Source organism: Syngnathus scovelli, chromosome 1, assembly GCF_024217435.2.
Source record: "Syngnathus scovelli strain Florida chromosome 1, RoL_Ssco_1.2, whole genome shotgun sequence".
Lineage (NCBI taxonomy): Eukaryota > Metazoa > Chordata > Actinopteri > Syngnathiformes > Syngnathidae > Syngnathus > Syngnathus scovelli.
The window spans coordinates 28,054,503-28,071,291 of NC_090847.1; the positions used below are offsets into that span (position 1 = coordinate 28,054,503).

The 16,789-nt window shown below is 45.7% G+C and overlaps 1 protein-coding gene across 5 annotated transcripts in view; it reads left to right on the forward strand.

Annotated features, from left to right (window-relative positions):
• LOC125985429 (neurexin-2) overlaps positions 1–16,789 on the forward strand; it is a 241,842-nt gene that overhangs the window by 213,180 nt on the left and 11,873 nt on the right. For all 5 annotated transcript variants that reach the window (XM_049748270.2, XM_049748288.2, XM_049748278.2 and 2 more), the window contains one exon: positions 12,484–12,655. In XM_049748270.2, the coding sequence (XP_049604227.1) occupies positions 12,484–12,655 (172 nt within the window). The remainder of the gene's footprint in view (positions 1–12,483; positions 12,656–16,789) is intronic.

Sequence of the window (16,789 nt, forward strand, 5' to 3'; positions counted from 1 at the left end):
GAAAGAAGCAAATATCCCAGTCGTTCACTTTACGAAGCCCTCGTAAACTTCGGAAAGGGCATGATGGATGGGCTGAGGAAAGTTGAGGCGCTTCCGCCACATTCCGCTCGCACTTTGCAAAGTGGCGTCGTGCTTTCTGGCTTCTTGATGTTTTGGCGCTAATGAAGGCGGGCGGCGGCGCTCACGCTTTGCTAGTCATTACGTTTAGATGCCCGGCGGGAAGAGTCTCATCTGCATTCATGGGCGTAGGAACGCCTGACTACTTCCTGCTCATAACCTTAAATAATGGCCGAATGTCTCCTGATTGACCGTTTTCACCTTCTTCGTCATATAACAAACGGTAGATTGGTGACTCGTTTTTACGTCCGTTCATTTTGAATGGAGCAAGAAGCTAACGGAAAACAAATCCAAATCTGAAGTGCGTCACTCGCTGTTATTTCCATTTTTTTTTTTAACAGTAATACAATTAAGCTTTTGAATAGCACAATCACTGGCGCTATTCACTTCCTTTAGAGCCGTACCGAGCAGTCGTTTTCAGCAAAAGCCAAAGTACCTGCCTGACGTTATTGCTGCGTGGAAAAAAAAAAATTGAGTTTTACACCTGGGTAGCATTTTTCTTTGCTTGTTTGTTAGCAAATCTCCAATTTGAGCGTGTTCTGATTACCACACACATTCTCTTTCCAGTTTGTAAACAACAATGTGCCGCATACATATCCAATCATTCACTCCCATTGACGATTATAGACGTCAAAGATTCGATTTCAGTGAATGAGTTCATTAATGCTTTGCTGAAGGCCTAAGACAAAAAAAATAAAATAAAAAAGCCCTTACATTTTGTCAACATACTTTTAAGGATCCTTTAAATTGCTGAATCCATCTTCAACGTTGAGTTGACGAGATGCTCGATGCTTGTCCTTGCTCAAAGTCTCGATACAGCCTGTGAAAGCAAAGTGGTTCTGGATCAATATGCTCTTAGTGTCATAAACAAGACCTGCATGAATCCAAACATGCTTCTAATAATCACCCGTGAAAGGCGAAGCAAAACACGAAAAGCTTCACAAGTGAGCGCTCGGTCTTTTCGATAATTCTTTACAAACGGTTATCAGGCATTCAAAACTAAATCTTTGAATTATTTTTGGAGCTAGTGATGCATGAATGGAAGTCGTGTTTACAATGGCGAGTTACGTCGCGCAATTCCGCCAATGTTAAACCTTTCTTTCGCCCGACCGCTAAGCTGCAAATAATGTTCACTCGCAGCATCGCTTGTATTGCTCTCATAAATCTTCAGCCCAGGGACTTTTTTTTTTTTTTTTTTAATGTATTTATCTTATTTTGCTCTGTGTGCGTTTGCGTGCCCGGCAGCGCCGAATGTTGCTGAGGTGAAAGCGTTCAGAAGCTTTATGATGGCCCAGGCAGGATCAACAAAACAATCCGCGTTCATGTTAGCTTTAGCAACAAGCTATCAGACAACATCCAGGTCACGGGACGTCACGTGGGTTCTTGTTAATTATCTTTCATTTTAGATTTGCTCATCTGCAACATCCGATTCAGACCTCCAGAAAAGGTCCGCCCACCAAATATTTCAAATTCGACAACTAACTTCATGTAAACTCCAACGAGTCCTGCTGCCTTTGTGCTTCTGCAAAGCTTCCACTTTTGGAGAGGTCACCACGTTGAGCCGTTTCAAAGCATGTCCTCCACGCCAAGTCGTTGAGCCTCAAGCGTGTTCACTTAAAGTCCACTTATTTGTTCCACTTAGACAGGGTCGAGTCCACTTTTTAATTGGGCTGTAGTTAATCCCAGCTTTCTTTTTGAGCTACTTTGAGTGGAGTCATAAATGGATTTTTGGACGGCTTGTGGCACAAATTGCTTATACTGTTTGTGTGTGTGTGTGTGCGCTGCAGAATTCAGGTTTCCTTCACAGCAAGGCAAGTGTTGCAATGTCAAAGCAGCACGTCGAGGACGGGATACTATTAATAGACGCCGCATTTAGAACACACACTTTGAATAAAAGCTGACAGCAGGCAGGCAACGCCGATGTCCCGATCCGGATCGGATCGCGAGTCCGCAGGTGCGGCGGGGTAAAAGGAAGAAGCAACGTGGGCCGAAAGTGAGTTTGAGATGATGGATGAAGCTTTATTGCTTCCAAGAACGCTTACAATGCACATCCTGCCTGGAAGTGCTGGCGATGGAGCTCTCATTGAGTTTCCCAAACATTCACTCGATGGATTTAGCAATCGTATTCGTAAGTAGAAATGTCATGTGTCTTTTGATAACGCGAGCGCACACAACTCGGAGTAACTGCAATCCTTCTGGAAACATTTGGCTTACTTTTTTTATTTAATTTTGTCAATATTGCCAGAAATAGTGAATTGCAATTTGCTCTTTGGTTTTGCTTTTCCGTCCGCTAGCTGAATGCTAACGCTAAATGCCGTCTTCTGTTGCGGAGTCATGTAGTCTTTCTCCTCGGCGAAGAACAGCCTATATTAGTGCCGCACTGATGAGCCAAGAAGAGTTAAAGCGACCATAATTTGAGTTTACGTTCTGTAATTAATAAATAAATATTAATATGAACGCCATTAAAAACAATAAATATACAGCGAGAGCTAGAAAAGACTGTCCGTTCTGTGCCATTTGACTCCGTTCTTTTCTTTTTCCCGCCCAACCTGCATCTCTGCGCTCCAGATCTGTCAAGTCCATTCCGGTGAGCGTCGGTGCTCTGTCACTGCGGCTACGTTAGCCTCGTCAACTTACGCAATCCACTTCCCTTAACTGTGATTAATAGCCAGTAATGAGCTCTTTGATTGGCACCATTGTACATGTGCACTTTATAAAGTCCTGTCTCGGGATCAAATTGAGCGGCTAATCTTTTAAAGTGCTGCTCGGTGTTTGGGCTCCCAAAATGGAATTTTCTCTTCTTGATTTTCTTGACACTGGCTACTCACTTTTTGCGCCCCGCCCCAACTTACTTTTTTTTTTTTTTTTTTCTGGCGGTGGTAGACGTGAATTAATTTCAAAACCCAATTTGAAGGAAAGTTATAGATGGCTATCTTGAATTATAAAGTCATTAACCGGACCAAGAATGTCGATTATTTTGATGATGTTTTGCTTTATACTTGTTATCCCGACTATTAAATTAATGACCGTAAGCTTGAAAAGGTGCTTTGGTGGCCTCCGCCACTGAGCCTGATAAAGATAAATCACAGCGCATTGACATTTCCATGATGTCTTTTTAATGGCTTCGATTATGATGAGTCCTCGATGGCAGGTCAGGACTGTGAAGGGTCCGTGGACTGACGTGGCTACGAGCACAATTTGAGATTCCTCCCAAACTGCTGAGCGTTCCTTTTTTTGAGAAACACCAATACTGTACATTTCAATTGTAAGCATGTATGCAAAAAAAATAATAACTGTAGTAAGCTTTTTGGTTTTCTTTTTGCGATATACCAACTAGTGGTGCGAGGGTAGCCCGGTGAGAAAGAAAAATATCCTAATCTAGGCCACGAGCTGCATTCCATTAACTCTGCCTGCCAAGCCTTATCCATTGATCTGGCCCGATTTGAGAGACTTTCTAACTTTATATATATATATTTTTTATTCAGTTTGAGGAGCACGACACGTGCCTCGCTGATTTGACGGATAAAAAGATGGAGGGAAAAAAAAACAAAGATGAAAGTGCAGTATTTAAGCACAGCCCTGAAACAAAAGGCAGTGTGTGAGTTGGGGGGGGGCAGTTCCGAGAGATGGATGTGATTTTTTTTTTTTTGCCCTGTCAGGTCTTAAGGTTTACAAAATCAAAACTTTCCAAGACCAGGACTGATTACCTGACTTTTGGGGCCGTTATTAAATTTATATTGTCCACAGCTTTACTCCAAGAAAGCAGCTCACAATTTAGAAGGAGCAACCCGTGAATGAATTTAGTGAAAAAAAAATCCACAAACCGTGAAGAGAAAATGGAGCCCAGTGAAAAGTTGTACTTGTGTTTTGAGCGCCAGAAAAGCTTTCGCTCCACCAAGGCTCCTCTTATGCATCTCCCACGTAGTACAAGTTGACCTGGAAAAAAAAAAAAGCCAGTGAGCGTTATTTTGCAGCCTTAATTAAAAGTGTCGCTCCTGTCCTGCTCGGGTCCCGAACCCCTCATCCCGGACGACAGCCATGCAGAGCAGAAAATCTGACAACTGCATCTCGCCGCTCGCGGCGTTATCTCCGCCTCCTTCTGAATTAACTGTCTTCATTATCGCATCCTCGCAGACACTCCTTTTCTTTCTCCATCTCTCCTTCCTCCCATCTCTGTCTCGCTCTTCCTTCTATCTGGCACGCCCGCCTAAAAAGTAGGACAACAGCAGAACGAGAGAAACGAGCTTTTTTTTTTTTCTTCATATTTTTTTCAAAACGGTTCCTCCTGCCCACATTTGAAATGCTTTTAAGCGTCAGGGCCCCGGCGATGATGGCGTTGGAGCGATGGCGGGAGCTTATTACATAAGCAAAACACGAGTGGAGGCTTGGCGCCGTCACGCAGAGGTGGCGTTGAAATGCGGCCAAGCTAACATGGCCGCATTTTCCGGGGCCGGGGCGACACGACTCGCTTGTAAACATAGACCCTGCTAGCAAATCACCACCAACGCTAGCGAACGATTAGCATTAGCAACTGTTCATATATATATGCGAAATGAAAAGCATCATTTTGGGGAAAAGCCCGAGCTACTTGACAAAGAAAATTGCTAGTAGCATCATTGATGACATCGATATTGAGAAAAAGGCCCAGAGGAAAAAGGTGCTATGGGAGATTATTTGAGCCGCATTGCAGCATCCACTTTCATTTAATCCTGCGCAAGTACTCGGGTTCCAAAAAAAAAAAAAATAACTTTGTCGAGACACATAAGCTTGGAGCGGCGCCCGAGAAAATTGGTTTCTAAAAAAAATTCAAGATGAAGTATGATTGAAGCGATGTCAACATGAATGGGAAAGGTTGTTGACATGCTAACGGTTAGCATTGGTAGCTCCAGTGGTGGAAAACATTTTCACATTTTCTTCTCTATGATAAATGACTAATATTCGAGTTTGTACAAAGTTTTAGAGTTTGCCTAGAGGGGGCGTGAGAGACGATGTGGGCGGGAGAGAGAAAGAGAGGAACTTTATTGATCCCCGGGGGAAATTCAGGATGACCATAGTTTGTCTTATTCACACTTGGAACAACTTGGAAGTCAACCATGGTCAGAACTTCCATTGAGATGGGCAGGATGATATTGTGTGGTTATACTCCAACCTTCCTGGAGGGCAAACTGTGTGTGCATAATATTACCGTGGCAAGATTTATGACTCGTATTGGTGTATTTTATCGAAGGCTGGAAAAAAGAGGTGGTTAGGTGGATGCACAAAAGTAGACAGGAATGGAGTAGAGCATCCACCGGTGCTGATAATGTCCTCCATCACTTGTCCGCCACACAGCCAGCTCGTTAAGAGGCTACGATTTAGCGAGTCGGAGTCCGCTTTGGGCAAGATTGCACTCGGGGTTCCGGCGGACTGATCGGCAAACACGAGCCGAGACAGCCGGCGGAGAAGAAGACGTACGAGGCCGTGTCAGAAAAGTAGGGATGGGGAGATGAAGACCTCTGCGGCTTTCATTATGGACTGTCTGATGCCGGCGTGAGATAGAGACGCTTCTGCGCACATCGGGTCAGGACTCCAATCGCCGGCATCGGCCGAGCGGCGGGAGGAGAAACAATCTGACGCCTTGATGTGACGCTGATGGAAAGGACCCCGTCGGCCTAAAAACGGACACTCCCACCCGGCGCGGTGTATTTTGGCGCGGTCCTTGAACACGGCATCCTCTCGTTCATCTCGGCGCTAACGACGCCGCGGTCTGATTTTTACGGCCGCGCGGCGCACGGCGGGCCGAGCATTTGAGACGCGCTGACCTGTGCTTTATGGAGAATAATGGCAGCAAAATGGTTACATTCGCCATTAATGTTCCCCCGATGAGCGTTCATGTATCATCGGATTGGGGCCCTCCCGCGAGAGTCGTAATGTTGACGGAGAGAGGTGGGAGGAAGAAAAAAAAAAAACATCCATCTCCCCATTAATGGCCAATCAGCTCTGCAGGGAGACCTGCTGTGCCTTTTGTCTTCGTTGTTTTGCCGAGCGCCGCTAATGTAGCACCTGGTGGAATGGCCATATCTACATTTTATGAAAGACTCAAATCTGGAAGAATAAAATAAATTAGTTTGCATTTGCATCCTTTTGATGTGCAATGTTTCCATGAAGGCCGCCGTCACACACGGCAAGGAATTTCTTCCCATTCGTACGTTTCTTAAACACGACCCACGGGGTGTCCGGACCTTTAACACCGACAAAGGAGCGTTAAATGGAATCATCCCCATTTTTAATGGTCGTCTTGTTGGCGTGCACACGGATGGCCTTGTCAGATCACCAGCTGCGACAAGTTGTCGCGTATTGCAAATTGTTCCTCTTCACTGGCGTGATCACAATGAGCCCCCCGTGAGCTCGTTCTGGCAGCCCGGAGGCTCAACGCTGAGCGGTCCATGGACCATTAACTCCTACAGATCCTTGTCTGTTGCTTGAGTCTAGCTTGATAATTTTAGATATTGATATGGGGAATAATAGCACACACACACACGTTTCTATTGTGTGTGCGTGCGGGTGTCTTAACACTTTGAGCACCGCTGACGTGAAATAACGCCGACGGCAATCCCAACAAGGGAAGCCAACAGTGACGATTGACATTAGGGACGGTACTGAATGAACAAATGTAACGTAGGTAAATATGCCAGATTGTAGCCTAATTGTCATCTCTAGTCCCTGGACAGGTTGATGTAACAGTCAAATCGAACTAAAATGTATAAATTAAACTAAATCCAAAGTAATGAAAATAAATGAAACAAAATGTATGGATTGAATTCAAAATAAAAAAGTCGTATAAATCAATAAAATAAAACGTGTTAATTAAATTAAAAATAAAAATTAACATTGGGCTCATTCATTTAACAGAAGTATTTATTAAGAAACTTTATAAAGTTTCATAGAACAAAACAAATACATTTTCAGATGCTCTAAAATATCAAATATTACACAAATATTCATTTCTTTGTTTTTTAGTCAGAATTGCCTGGCACTCAAAATGTCCTCTTTATTTAAAAAAAAAAATGCTTGGCAATTCAATATTTACCGATTCCTCGTCCCAACTCGCTGTGTCCCGTTAGCATTTTCACGTGGCCCTCGATGAGCTAGCGTTGCGATCGTGTCGCGCAGGCTTGTTGCCGTGCGATGCACGTTGACACGCGCAGACAAAGACCGAGCGCAATGAATATAAATGTCGGCGTTTATCTGCCACATGAAGAGCCATTAAGCGAGCAGCGCGGTTATTTATACACCCAAACAGGATGTCATCCGTCTTGATGCGGCGGCGGCGGCGGCGAGCGGGGAGGACGCAAAAAGGCCGAAAGGCAGACGGGACGGACGATAACAATCAACGGGGGCCAGCTGGGTTATTATTTATGCTAATTGGGCTTTGCAATTATGAAAATGGAGAAAGTGAGACCTTTTGAGTCATTCATTGACAGCAAAACAATTAGTTGTCGTCGTGTCGTTGTTTTGACAGCTGCAATGTGACCCCGCGCCGGGGGAGCTTTCATTTGCCAATTAATTGCAGATGACCGCGCCAGGCCAATTCCTTCATTTGTACTGTTTGAGTCAAATATGCAAATGAGGCACTTATTGACATGAGCGTTGGCGTCCGCGCAGAGACGCAGGCGAAGAAAACGGCGGCGAAATTGAGGCACACCAATTTGAGAAACCTCCTGCGCTCTAATTAAGTGAATAATGAACTTGGCCCAGGGGAAGTTTGTTGTTCTTTTCTGGCTGAGGACGGTCGCAATCTTCCTTGCGTCCTCTGTTGACATTTTTTCCACGACGGCATCCTGACACACGCTCCAATTAGCTTCATTGTTACCCAGAATGCATTCGGCGTCAACTGCGTGACTGTGATCTTTGTCAGGTGCTAACCTTTACAACTCAAGCACATCGGCAGCTAATTAACGCCAACATTATTAGCATTTGCCTGACTTTCTCGTCAACTTTCTCTCGTTGTGTGTGTGATTCCTGCGACATATTTATTAAACAAAACAACCTGATATGTTTCAGCATCAGCGGGTGGTTGCGCGAGACTCAGGTGAAAATATTTAAAAAAAAAAAATATATATATATATATATATATATATATATATATATATATATATATATATATATATATATATATTTATTTATTTATTTAGTTATTTTTTTTTAATTTATTTATTTTTATTTATATATATATATATATATATATATATATATATATATTTTATAAAATATATATATATATATATATATATATATTATAAAATAAATATATATATATATATATATATATATATATATATATATATATATATATATATATATATATATATATATATATATATTTTTTTTTTTTTTTTTAAATGTATTTATTTTTATTTATATATATATATATATATATATATAAATATTTTTTTTTTTTTACATGCGTATTTTTTTATATTTTACTTTTTATTTTGTGTTCTGAGTACAATCGAGAACAAAGGCGATTATTCTCGTTGATTTTTTATATATATATATATATATATATATATATATCCGCCACCCTTTGTGGAGGTGTGATGAGAAATGAAAGAACAACACAGCGGGCAGCCAGCAATTGTGTCCTCCTTATCCATGTTTGCTCAGTTTAGCGCGCCGCAAATATTAGCTCCTTTTCATTCGGCGGTCTCCCCACTGAGGCTCACCGCGACGAGGAAAGTTCCGTCCAAATGATCTTCGTTCGTGAGATGAGTTTTGATGCAAGCACTTTGGTAAACTTTTTATTAAGTAAAGCTCCGATACGGCAGAGAGGAAAGTTTTTCAAGTTTAAAAGGATTCCGGGCTGTTGTTTTTGTTTCTGCGGCAGAGTGACAGGAAGGCAGATGGAGCAGGCGAAGGGAAATGAGGCAGGGAGCGGAAAACAATGGAGACAGAAAACACTTTCCTCTTGATTTCCTGCAAAGGTCACAGTCATTCCTTTCCATTTCAGCCACACGACAGAGTTGAAAACGCACGGCTGGCCCTAAGCTACCTGCACTGTTACGCCATCAAAGTGTAAAAACATCAGAAGGAAAAAAAAAAAAAAAAAAAAAGCGAAAACAAGAAGTCATCTCCCATTTGAGTTTGTTGTGGTTTTATTTTTTTTTCTTCTCTCAACGAGCTTCCGCTAGCCTGACAAACGCAACGTGCAAACTGGAGATGAAAGATGACAAGGAAGCAGGCTTCATCTCCACATGTGCCGCGCTCCCCAAAACAAAATAGCGCCACTGTTATGGCAATCAAAGCGCCTTCGTTGTCGTCTCGTGTCGACTCCCACGAGACACCTGTGAATTGCGCCGCACGCGGAAATAGTGAAAGCGAGCGCCTGCTAATTATTTACGAAGAGATTGCACACAACCGGAAGATAGCGACGAATCATGCCACTGTTGGAAAATGGAATTTGGAAATAAGTTTGGAGCTCCAAATTAATTACAAGGGATTACGGCGACAATAACGAGAGGACTCTAGGGGGCGTGTCTCATTTCTCTGGTGCCTGACAACTTGTCATAGTTGAAGTAGTCGTTTACGCACATTCTTTATCCTCTGCGAGGAGCCGAGACCCGCTAAAACCGGTTGAGACGTCTATACAGATGTCCATGTAAATTTTACATTGTAAAATGTATCCATCTCTCTTTGGCGCCCCCTGGCGGCCATGTGCGTTTACAACTGACCGATCTCACCTCGGTTTTTTTGTATTTCGTGTTTTTTTTGCTGCCGCCGAGAGTGGTCCGGTGCAGAGCCGCGGGACGGAAGGCAGGCAGATGGATAACGCGCTATTAAGATGCGGAGATATGGGCCGGCGTCAAGGTGACTGGCACACATGGCAAAACACACAAATGAGTTGGCGGGGAGAGAACGCAAGCATCCGCTGGCTCGGGTCTCCACGCCTGCGACGAGACATCGTCATTTTCCCATCAGCCCATCGTCGCGACATGGTCTCTTTGCTTCCTTACGTAACGGCGCCGTTCCGGAATGGAAGATTAGCCCGACGCCGTTCTGCCGGCAGCCGACGCCTCGGCTGTTGTGCGCCGCGAGGCACGGCGGCTGCGTACTGACAGGATGATAAGATGCGGCGGGCCAGAATTACCCTCGCCGAGGAGATGCGGGGAAACGATAAGACACCGAGACGTCAGGTTCACTGAGTGCACTTGGCAGTTCTGACAAAAATATTAATCGCTAAACTAAGAATAGCCTTAAATCAGACAACTGGCGTTAGAGAGCTAGCTTGCGCCGTCGGCTAATGAACGCGGCGGCGCTTTCCTCTTCGGTTGTTTTGGTTGAGCTCAACCTGCCGACATCTTCGCTTTCCAAATTGAATTGTGGTGGCAATCCGTCAGATTTAATCAGGCCGGAAAAAAAAAGCACGTCCTCGCTAAACCAAACCAGAAATCAATCACGTCCGAAAGTTTCTTCTTTTAGTCCTTGCGAGAAACGGAGGTATGGCAGCGCCTCTAAAAAAAAATCCCCGAAGGATCATCAAGGTTTCTGAAGCTCCTTTTAATCAGAACGTGTTTCTGTCTAACCCTCGGACTATTTCTCTTCCCGCTTTGCGCAATCGTTGCGAAATCTCCGAGGACGCACACAAAAGCCCGTAGCTTGCTCATTCTTATTCCATCCTTAACACTGTTTTTGTGCAAGGTCATATTGGAACTTTTTTGACGGGAAACCACGTAAGGAACATTGCGGAATCCCCTCGCGGCACGACCGCTTTTTCATTTCATCTGAAGCGGATTTGGTCGTAGCTATTCCTCGTAGACACCTCCGGCCCGTCAAGCGGCGTCGAGACGCTTACGTAGCGCTGGGCCGTCTCAGAAAAGCTCCGGCTGGCCTCCGTCGGAAATTCCCGACACCGGCGCTATCACGCTAGGAAGAATGCTAATGTTGCAGAACTCAAACGCTCATCTGCCACAAAGCTGACGGAAGAGCGAGTTTGACTGATATTTACAGTTTTAATAGCGCGGATTGAATTAATTCTCCTGCCAAAGGTGTTGTGATTCTTCTAAGCTGCCTAAGCGTGAAGGGCGCTAATGGAGATGATCCCGCATCAAGGATTTTTTTTTTCTATTCTTGCAGCTAAAAGGTATCAATAGCTGCCATTCAATTTAGAATCCGCGTGTCTCGCTACTCCAACCCCTCCCCCTTCTGGTCATATTTATATTCATGTCCCGGGATGGGTATTGAGTTTCGGCGAGACTGCGGCCGGGGTAGTTCATAACATAAATCTATTGATTAAGTGGCTCCCGACTGTAAGCGAAGTAGCACTTTGTCATTTGAGCCGTTCGGCCCTCATCACGGACTGAGATCATTTGTGTCCGTCAAGCGCTGCTAAACGGAGAGCCATCTTGGTGGGCTTTCATCCCACGGTGGAAAAATGGATCCAGTGTCTACTGCTTGATATGGGCGAGATAGATCACTTCGCTATCTCTTCCCACTATTAAAGAAGTTTCCGGATAACCCAAACGTTATATTTAACATTGAGCCGATGGCATAGTCAAATCGTTACAATCAATCAATCAATACTTGGAGTCATGCCGTGTGACAAATGTATTTGAGGTGGGAGTAAGACTGGCCCCAAACAAAAGATTTTTAAATATGAATGTTTGCCTCTCTCGAGCTATAAAGGACCAGCGACCATTGATCCGCGAGATGCGGACGTCGACGGGCCCCGACAAGCTCACCAACTGTGAGAATATGGAAGGCAGAAAATATACACGCTACACGGAATCGATGATGTCACAACGCTTCCGGAGGACCCCTCCACCCCTCCCCTCTTGCAAATGAGTTTGACCTTCCGTGTGCTAATATGGCTCATAATCTTTACACCAGTGCAACCGAGACGCCGTTCCGCTTCCGCAGCTCCCTAAATGGCTTTGACCTTTGGTCCGAATCATGGCAGGAAATGGCGAGGGGATGGAATTGTTTGTGGGTGGGGGTGAGCAGAGAGTTGCGAGAGACGCAAAGCGGCGAGCAGATAATAGATGGCAAAGGTTAGGGCATGCCTCAGCCACCTGAAGAATACTCTCAAATCGGATATCAAGCTGATGCAACAAATCCGATTTAATCGTAGTTGAGTATTTCTGGATCCGATTTGAGCTCCGATTTTCAAGACAAATTGGTGTCAGCACCTAAAGCAAAGTCACATGACTCAGGGTCTGCTTGTTTGAAAATAAAGTCGATGCAACTCTTTCACTGCCATTGACGGCTATGGATGTCAAAGATCCATTTTAACTGGGCTGGCAGTGAATGTGAAAGACAGGCGTAAAGTCAAAATCATTTTTGGACGATTTTTTTCTTTTGTGAAACCGGATCATCGTCTTCTGTCCACAGGAGAGAGGAAGGGTCGGCGTGATCTTCAACGTGGGAACGGACGACATCGCCATCGAGGAGAGCGCGGTGATGGTGAGCGACGGCAAGTACCACGTGGTGCGCTTCACGCGCAGCGGCGGGAACGCCACGCTACAGGTGGACAACCAGCCCGTCATCGAGCGCTTCCCGTCAGGTGAGCGGCGCTCCCCGTCGTGCCTTATCAAAGATTACACGTGAATGCAAAGCGTTGACTTGGCACGCAATGGCGGGAGAAATGCAACGGTTTGCCCGATTCGATCGCTGGCCCACTTGGACGAGGTGTTGAAGCTGATTCTTCAAAGCTTTTTTTTATTCTTATGACTCATGGTTACATTTCTTAAGTGAGCAGGAGAAATCTATTGATGATACTGATGAGATGTTTGCATCCAGGCCACGCTTGGATTGTGAGTTTATAAAAAGAAGCCTGCCCGTGTCTATATCGCTCCCGACTCGCTTGAAACTCGAATCCCGGTCAGCCGAAACGTGCGAGTGCCCGCCATTTTACGCACCCGAAAAGGAAAGTGCACTTAATGCTTTTAGCACATGCCTGCTCCGAAAGATAAAAGCAGATCATTTCACATCCTTGATGAGTCACGACGAGCAGCGCGATTCTATTTAGGCCTCACTTGCGAGGCTATTTTGGGCGCACGCTGCATTTCTCTGGCAATTGTGTTTACCGCCGCCGCTTGCTTGGTTGTTCAAAGGAAGACGGAAACGTGCTAGGTGTCCCGACGTTATCAATACAAGAAAAAGGAGGGGGGGGGGGGGGGGGTTAGCCGTTTGAAAACATTTGCAAAATGGTCAACCGACTGCGTTCTGCACTTTTCCCCATCGCCTCGATTCAGTTGTAGCAGCGATCGATCCTGTACTTTTAAACTTTTGTTTCGACGTGGACAAAAGTGTTTCGCCTCGCTCATCCATCACGTTGCAGGAAGACGGAGAGAGCTCACTCATTTTTGGGTTGGATTTAGTCGCGCACATAAAAAACCACACCAGAGGAATCCAAATTGGTGTCTGGAACCTATCAAGCGTTAGCGTTAGCATTAGCATTGTCTTTTGCTGTTGTTGTCAATCGCTCCCCTGCGGAGCGAATCGAAAATTTAGCTTTTTGGAGGCCGCAGCCCGCCCACAAAGTTTCCGGAAGATGCAAGGAAAGGAAAAGGAGGGCTGGAAGTACGCCTCTTGTTCACGCTCCAATCTATTTCCGGGCCGTTGCATGAGAAGCAGAATTCGGGGAGCAAACATCTCAAGGGGGGCGGCGGATGGAGACTCGACTCCCTCGCTAAAACGGGAAAGCGAATCAAACCAGTTCCTGTGACCCACATCGCATCATTTGATTCTCTAAGTGGAACAAAACACTCCACGCCGACACTTTTGGGAGCACACGCGCAACTATTTGATTTCCATCGTTATCAGGATTGCATTTTTTTTTTTCTCCTCGTGGAACGCCCAAATCAAAATGTCCATGTTGCCAGATTGAGCGCAAGATACCGCCATGAGGAATGATTGTTCCCATCAATCTAAAACAAAAGTAGTGAATTTGCCTTTCCCCCGCGGTCTCGTCCGACCCGCTGAAGGTTTTCTCATCGGGATGTCTTTACAACCGTGAGCCCGCTCTCAGAAAGTCACTTTTGGGATTCTTTTCCTTTCGCAGGCCACATTCTAAGAGCTGTACGAGCTCCCGAGGGGGGTAGGAGGGGGAGTACATCTGTTATCCTTCACAAGAAAGACGCTGACAAGGTCTTCCCCCCTCCCCGCTGCCACTCAGCCTAACCTGCACTCTAATCCCAAATATTTTGAAGATTGCTCCGAGGTGCTGATTTGGAGCGACAGCGGGTCAACGTAGTCGGTCGCCTCAAGTCAGGTCATAGCGCCGCCGCTTCTCCCCCCGCGACGTGATGCGCACGCGTCAACGTTCATCTGTGGCCAGAGAACAGACAAAAAGTGTCACAGGAGCAGCCGGTCAGTTAATCCAGTGTGTCAGGTGTCACTGGTGGCTCCCTTACCAGCTCTTTTTTTTTTTTTTTTTTTTTTTAAACCTCCTGCAAAGACAAAGTGACAGAAGCAGACTCTCGGTGTCAGCGCTTTAAATCTTGACTTCTTCAAATCCTGCGATGTACTCACCTGGTCTCTGCTTTTTTTTGGGGGGGGGGGGGGGTCCTTTTATTATGGTCCGGCTATCCATCGGCCTTCTAAGGGGAGGTGCAGGCAAGCCTGAGGATATACTACGTACTTCCTGTCTTGGAAAAAAAAAACGTAAAAGCACTCAGCGGTGCACCTTAAATGGTAAATAACATGGTGAGGGGTTTTTTTTCGTCTTCAGGGACACAAAATGGACCTCTTAGTTTGTACAAGGGAGACAAACATGGAGTTGGTGGCTTCCACTTTCTGGTGCTCTGCAACTACGGACTTGAAAGATTTGTCCAATTATCGGCCCGTGGCTCCGAGATGATGGGGAGACACGACGACCGGTAGGTGGCATGGAGGGCGGAAACGCTAGCTTTGGGTCAAATTAGACGAGTTGCGGGGGTGCCGCCAGAGGAGACAGAGATGAAAGGTGGCGAGGATGCCGTTGAAGAAAAAAATAAATGGATAAATCGAAACTCGCCGTGGGCTTGAGAGGCGCGGCGCAGATGAAAGATGAGCACGTCGTTAAGGAAGGAGAGGCGTGCGTTCGTGGAAGGCAAGCGTACGGGCGTAGCTGGAGTGGGCGGAGTGTTTACAAAGCGCTGCCTCGCCTGGAACCTTTTTCATCCATTTTCAACCCTGAAAGGCAAATTTCCCGTGCTCCAGAATCATTTTGTTTGCACCGGAGCCTCTGCTCTATTCCTGTCACGAAGATGAAAGCAATCCATCTAAAGTTACCAAAATCAAGAAGGCAATGAGGCCAGCCTGACAAGGAGGGAGGCCGCCGCCGCCGTGACAGCCCGCCGGATGGCCGCCGGCCAACGGTCTACAATGTAATCTCCGCCCCGCTTGATGGATTTCCGATGTGGGTGTCCTGCGCAAGGACACCTGGCTGCCTGCAGAGCTACATGATATACGGCCGGCTCCTCGGAGAGAACCCCAGCGCACCCGTGGCATCTTCTGGGGCATTGAAAGGATATGGAAAGTGAATCCAAGTGTGAGAATGAGGAGGACGTTCGATTTCAGATCTGAAGGTACCAGTGTATTCGCAAGACCGTTAAGGCTCGGATCCCAGAAAAGCAATTTCTGCGTCGTCTCCTCTCTGTCCTTCACCTGGCTTTGTGCTTTCCAGTCAGCATGCCCTTGCCCTGCCCCTCAGCATCCGCAGCCGGGATGCGGGCCCAGCATGGCTCCCATCACGGCGGTAAATCCTGCCATTGCTCCGGGCGGCCAACGGAAGGCAGATTGCCAGGGAAGGGGCGAGTTATTCCTCTGGCTCCTAAAGTGGAGATGACAGCCGGACTTGTTCCTCAAACACTCGCACCCTTGGCTTTGTGATGATTCATGACCGTAAGAAAACAGAGGAGCCAGGTTAAATGACGTCGAAAAAGAGGAGGAAAAAGGACGGATTGGTGGGATGAGGCAAGGACAAGGACGAAAGCAAGAAAGAATGGATCAGCAGGACAAAGGCAAAAGGATTTGGAGAAGTGCAATTTAGCTGAAAAAGGAGAAGTCCAGGATTTAAGCCGTATATGCTCTGTTAAATGTTTTGGATTGAGAAGGGAGATTTAAGTATCAAATTTCCCACGGAGACATTGTTAAAGTGGAAATCAACACAAAACTGTTTTTTACAATAATATGTTGTATCTGCCCCCACTAGTCTTGTTTAATATTTCGTTTGCAAAATATGAGTTAAGCAGCGAAATGTACATGTTTTTATCCATCTCAGGGGGGCGGCCATTTTGACACTCGCTGTCGACCGACGATGACATCGCAGTTGCCAGGTCTCGGGTCACAACCAATCACAGCTCAGTTTCTGAAAACCGATGAGCCGTGATTGGTTGGGACCTCTGGCCCCTGAAACGTCATCTTCAATCGACAACAAGTGCCAAAATGGCCGCCCCCCTTTAGAAGGTATCAAAACAGGTGCCTGTTTAATTCATATTCCTCAATCCAAACATTAATCCTAAAACGAGCTGGGCTGCACAGAATAGATTACCGCAAAGACAATTTGGAAGTTGACTTGCTCTTTCAGGACGTTACCTGGAAATTGTTGCAGCAGTTCAACCCCACTGCCATCTAATTTTTTTTAACTGGCAGAGACCCAACAGGCGGCACAATTAATTCATGCCCAATTAGTTTTCCGTCTGAATGGGAACTG